This window comes from Corvus hawaiiensis, chromosome 17, assembly GCF_020740725.1.
Source record: "Corvus hawaiiensis isolate bCorHaw1 chromosome 17, bCorHaw1.pri.cur, whole genome shotgun sequence".
Classification (NCBI taxonomy): domain Eukaryota; kingdom Metazoa; phylum Chordata; class Aves; order Passeriformes; family Corvidae; genus Corvus; species Corvus hawaiiensis.
This window is the reverse complement of record NC_063229.1, coordinates 9,549,478-9,555,477: the sequence shown is the minus strand read 5'-3', so window position 1 is coordinate 9,555,477 and position 6,000 is coordinate 9,549,478. Positions and strand designations below refer to the sequence as shown.

Sequence of the window (6,000 nt, the reverse complement as noted above, 5' to 3'; positions counted from 1 at the left end):
TTACCTCAATTCCTACTTAAGTCTTTGTTATTTTAATTGTTAATGAAGTACAAAAGTTCCCATTTCACTGCCAGCAACTCTGAGATTTGAAGGGACACTGGGTTTGAATTCTACAACCAGGGGAAATCGGAACCTTTGTTAAAATGCAGCTCACTTTTCAATTTTATCAATTAAGAATAAAATTTTATTAACATAAAATCTTCCAAATTCCATCAATATGAAGATCACCTACAGGGTATAACCTTTCCACTTGTTCCTACCAGGGCCAATGTTTTTATATCTGGTTATTTTTTTAAATTGCTTTTTTTTATCAAACCAAATCTAATTTAGAAAAAATGGTTTTATTTTCCAGTATAATTTACAGCAGCTATAGAAGATTTAAAATTGATACAATTTTTTAGGTTAGCCACTTATACCCACTACTCTCAGAGAGTGGAAGTATCAAGGAATTTTTTTAACCCATCTAACTTTACTTATTTTAAAGTTTTAAATCATTTAGTTCCCTTTTCTTCTTGGAAAGCAAATCAGATAACACAGGCACATGGAACTACCAGCACTGAGTGAAGAATAAAGCCTCCTTCGAAACATATTCCAAAAAATCCCACCATGATGGATGATGGAATCAGGCTTTGGGGGGCACAGCAGCTGAGAGGGACCTTCTGCTCACCTTCCACTACTGGAATTTGTCTGTAAACAAATGATCCTTTCAGTAGCTTCTGCTACTGGAGACAGTGGCTGCTGCCAAACCCCAAACAGTGAATGTGAATCACCTCTTCCAGGAACACCAGTGGGGTAGGGATGGGTAGTCTGACCTCTTCAGCCAGCTCAGTTCCATTGCAGTAGCATTCCCGGGGTTTTTCCATGATCTGGTATTACCTGAAGGGCCCATAAATGACAGGTGCCTCCAGGATATAAAAGTTCATCCTGAGTGGCCACAGGAGAATTCAGAGGATGAGACAGTAAAAAATTAACCTTCTTAGTTCTAACAATGTTCTGCTTTTCCTCCTGCAGTGAGACCTTTCAGACTTGATCGCCTTTGTCAGAAAACAATCCGTGTGGGTGCTCAGCTCGTAATCCAGAGGCAAGGATCACAGGGATTTAAAGGAACCTCCATCCTACTCCTGCTCAGCAAGAGCCAGAGCACAGCCACTGCCTTCTGCTGGCACAAAGGGCTTCCTGCCCTTTCTGTGGGTGAGATCATGACCAGAAGAAAACTTGGATTAATCGCTGCCTCTTCACATCACTGCGGCACTTGGGGCACTTCTTCACCACCTGTAGGAATCAATGAACAAAACACATGGAGAATGTATTTATTTTGGAGGAAATGCCAGAAATGGAGGGAGTTTTTATGTGGGCAAATAGTGACAGGATAAGGGGCAATGGTTTTAAACTGAAACAAGGAAGGGTTAGATTAAATTTTGGGGAGAAATTCTTCACTCAGAGGGTGCTGAAGCACTGGCACAGGGTGCCCAGAGAAGCTGTGGCTGCCCCCCCTGGAAGTGTTCAAGGCCAGGTTGGACAGGGCTTGGAGCAACCTGGGATAGTGGAAGGTGTCCCTGCCCATGGCAGGGGGTGGGACTTTAATGTCCCTTCCAACCCAAACCAGTCCATGACTCTCTGATATCAAATATCTCTATCACATTTTGCCCAATATGAACTACAAGCCACGGCAGCCCCATGTCAGTCCCCGAGATTATATCTGCTGTTTGCAGCCTCACTGTTACCATGCAGTCAATTATTTCTTTGGTAGTAACAAAAAGAAGAGGAAAAAGCCTCCCAGCAAAGTGGCACCAGACTTTACAGCACTTGTCCCAGCTATGACACATCTGGAGGACTGAAACACAGGAACAAGGAAAGGCAGAGCTGCAAGAGCTCTTGTGAAGCACAGCTGCGCTTGTGAGTAAAATCCTGTCAAGTGGCTGACGAGTTCCCTGAATTCCTGCTTCCTCTTGCACAGATGACAAGGAAATGTCTCCTGGGCATACCCGGACATGGGTGACACACGTGGTCATTACCAAGTGTTTTGTAGGGAAACCAAGTACATTTATTTCTTCATAGCATCCCACACCTTTCTTGTTATTAGCAGGAGACATGAAGGCACACGAGGCATCATTTCTCCACTCGGGTTTCAGTTTGCTTCTTCACTAATTTACAATTTTTAAGTCATTTGACTTGCAGATGAATCCCAACTGTTCTTTTCACAGCTTGCAAATAACTGGTAAAACGAAACTGGTTTGTTTATTTCAAAAGGGAGATAGTAAATTGTTCTTAAAAAAAAAAAAAATCTTTGGGAGAAGATTGCCAGCTCAAGAGGCCTAAAAAGATGGTCAGCTACATCAGTCCACTGCACAGCTTCTCTGCAGTGTGGGAGTCCATCATTAGAATCACAGAGTGGTTTGGGTTGGAAGGGACCTTAAAGCTCATCTCATCCCAAACCCCCACCATGGGCAGGGACACTTTCCACTATCCCAGGTTGCTCCAAGCCCCATCCAACCTGGCCTTGGACGCTTCCAGAGATGGGGCAACCACAGCTTCTCTGGGCAACTCTGGCCTCCCCACCCTCACAGGGAAGAATTCCTTCCCAATATCCCATCTAACCTCTGGCAGTGGGAAGCCACTGAAAGAAAAGGTGCAGACTGCAAAGTAGGCTCAGGCAGTAGGATTTTGGTTCTGGAGACATTAACTGAAATATCATAAATGGAAGGGGAGAGGAAAAGTCACTTTATCTCCCAACAGACAGTGCTTTGCCAAAGGCAATTTTAACTGTAACATTTAATTGTGAAATCTTCAATTATTTGCCCATATTACAGATAGTCCAAATGAGAATAAATCAGTCTTCCTGAAAAATCTGCGTGAATAAATGATAAATTTAAACACTAGGAAGCAGCAACAGAACATCTGGAGAGAAACTACATGCCAAAACAGCATATCCTGGCCCAGTCTCTGTGAGTCTTCCCCAACACACTGAATCACCCAACATGCTCCAGCACTAATCCCCCTAATCCCCCTCTAGCTGTAGGGAATTCTGTCTGCTCTGCTCCTCCAAAATCTTCTAAAAGCTTCCAGAATTATTCACCACCTCTCCCTGCCACTCTTTGCTCAAATAACAAATTGGACAAGATCACAATTTGCAAACCCTGCGCTGCAAATGACGCTCTGAGTCACTTCCTTGGGGGGCACAATATGCACCAAAGGGCTTTTGAGCTGAAAAAACAGTGAGTAACTTATTAGGAAAGAAACCAGGAGTTTTAAGTGCAGCCCTGTCAGAGGTGACAAAGCCCAATCCCATCTGATGAGAGTTCAGAGCTCGGATACAGTTGCTCATTTCCTGCTGGTAAAGGTACCTCTATCCCAAACACATGGATGGGGCTGACTGTCCAACCTCCCAGGGCATGAGTGGGAATGTGGATGGATGTGGTAGGAGATGGCTCCTCTGTGATTGGTTTCAGAGAAACCCAGGATAATCTTCCTGTTTGCAATCCTGTGCTTCCCTCTCAGCTGCATGACCAGCACAGCTCTGCCTCATCACTGGAGAAGCATCTCTGCATCAGCCCAAGTCTACAAGGGGGTAGGGGAGGCTTGGACATTAGGGAAAACTTCTCCATGGAAAGGGTAGTAAAGCATTGGAACAGGCTGCCCAGGGAAGTGATGGAGTCACCATCCCTGGAAGTGTTCAAAAAACGTGGATGTGACACCTCAGAACGTGGTTCAATGGTGAACACAGTAGTGGTGCTGAGCTGATGGTTGGACTTGATGGTCTTTAAGGTCTCTTCCAACATTAATGATTCTATGACTCTGTATTTCACTCCTCATTAACCAAACAACATCTGAATCACATAATGAGCCACTTAACGCTCCTGTACACCAAGAACATTAAGCACTACATAGGTATGTCTGTCATAAGTAAGATTAATCAGGGAAGTGGCAAATGTGGAAATCATTAATAACAAATGACCCACGACTCAATTCCTCAAACATGGTTTTGCATGGGATATCTAAATAGAAGAGAAAGAACACTTCCAGTTGGAAGGGACCTACAGTGATCCCATAGTCCAAGTGCCTGACCACTTCAGGACTGAAGAGAAGTTATGGCATTATAATATTAAAGGGCTTTGGGGCCTCTCTAGGAAGCCTCTTTCAGTGCTTGATCACCCTCTTGGTATAGAAATGTCTTCTAACATCCAGTCTGAGCCTCACTGATAAAAGCTTTGGACAATTCCCATGAATCCTGACATTAAATCCCAGGGAGAAGAACCCAGCACCTTCCTCTCTGTGTCTCTCCCTCAGGAAGCTGCAGAGATCCACGAGCTCACCCCTCAGCCTCCTTTCTCCGAAGCAGACAAGCCCAGAGTCCTCAGCCACCCCTCCCAGGAGGTGCTTCCAGCCCTTCCCCCTCCTCTGGACACTCTCAAGCACCTGAACCTGAAACACAATCTAATCTGGCAGGTCAGACTATTTTAATCTCTGGTCTGAGAAATGTACAATCAGATAAAGGAGTGATTAATAAAAAAATTAGGCTGAGCAAGTTCATTATCTGTGAGCTATGAAGACACACACTAACTTGAGGATTAAGAAGAAATCCAGACTGCAAAATGACCAATTTCAAGACAAAAACCAGAAAAGGGCAGTACAATTGCTCAATATACAACAGTTCTAATTTTATGGACTCTTAAACTGATGAAACAAGTTCCATCTTACTGGCAAAAGGAGAGAGTTTTTCCCCCTTTATAAGGTCAGCATTCATTAGCTGAGATAACATAACCATGCTGTGGGATGCTAAAATGCTTGTCTAACCAAAAAAACTCCCCAGGGACCTCACTCTGTCCTAAATCAACTCAAGTCTCAAGTGACAAAGATTATGAACACATATGTGTAAAATTCTTGTCATGACTTTTGTTGGAGCCCTTTCTGCAGTGGAGGATGCTGCCTGTTAGATGTTCATCCCCTTCACACTTTGGAACAAAAGGAATAATTACATATTCAGCAGTAAATGTGACTGTCCCATCTGCAGCAAACATGAGATGCCTTTCTTTGACTTTCTTGTACTTTCTTACGTATGTTCCTTATAATCCCATACTTTTGGATTTTAACATTTTTAAAGAAATATGACAGCAGACTGAGAAGAAGACAATTTAGTTGAACAGCTATTCTGAATTCTCTCTAAGGGATGTGTCTGAGACATCAGTCTGGACATTATGGAATGAATCCAGAGGAGGCTACTGAGTTAATCATAGGGCTGGAGCAGCTGTGCTCTGGAGCCAGGCTGAAAGAGCTGAGCATGTTCAGCCTGGAGGAGAGAAGGCTCTGGGGAGACCTCAGAGCCCCTTCCAGTGCCTAAAGGGACTCTGAGAGAGATGGAGAGGGGCTTTGGACAAGGGCTTGGAGTGACAGAACAAGGGGGAGTAGCCTTAAGATAAAGGAGAGCAGGTTTAGATGGGATATTGGGAAGGAATTCTTCCCTGTGAGAGTGGTGGGGCCCTGGCACAGGGTGCCCAGAGAAGCTGTGGCTGCTCCATCCCTGGAAGTGTTCAAGGCCAGGTTGGACGGGGCTTGGAGCAACCTGGGGTTGTGGAAGGTGTCCCTGCCCATGGCAGGGGGTTTGGGATGAGATGAGCTTTAAGGTCCCTTCCAACCCAAACCACCCTGATCCTATGCTTATTCTGTATTCCTCTCAGACCAAGTCTGTCTTGGCTGTTATATTTTATTTGGATGTCAGTACAATGTTTTCTATGCTTAGCTGACAATTCAGTGTCTTCTTCCTGAGAAAAAGACCTTTCTCTGGAACTTGGAATAACTGATTATTTTGTACTTGCTCATAGACTGACAAGTTGAAGAAGCTTCTTTTCCTTCTCTACTGTTTTTGGATATTCCTGAACTCAATTGATCAGTGGCCTTCTCATCACATATGAATGTTTAGAAACCCCTCAGCTCTTGCATTAATCTGGTTTTGAAAGTCTTTTAACACCTGGCTGCTGAATTAAATGTTGGGTAAGATGCTCC

General features: G+C 44.0%; 1 protein-coding gene across 4 annotated transcripts in view; it reads right to left on the bottom strand.

The window, feature by feature from the left end:
• The window catches only part of RTEL1 (regulator of telomere elongation helicase 1), a 45,716-nt gene continuing 39,716 nt past the window's right edge, over window positions 1-6,000 (bottom strand). For 3 of the 4 annotated variants that reach the window (XM_048322079.1, XM_048322082.1, XM_048322080.1), the window contains one exon: window positions 1-1,272. In XM_048322079.1, coding sequence (XP_048178036.1) covers window positions 1,198-1,272 — 75 coding nt within the window. In that variant the 3' untranslated portion in view covers window positions 1-1,197. The remainder of the gene's footprint in view (window positions 1,273-6,000) is intronic. The other variant, XM_048322081.1, reaches the window with a different exon arrangement.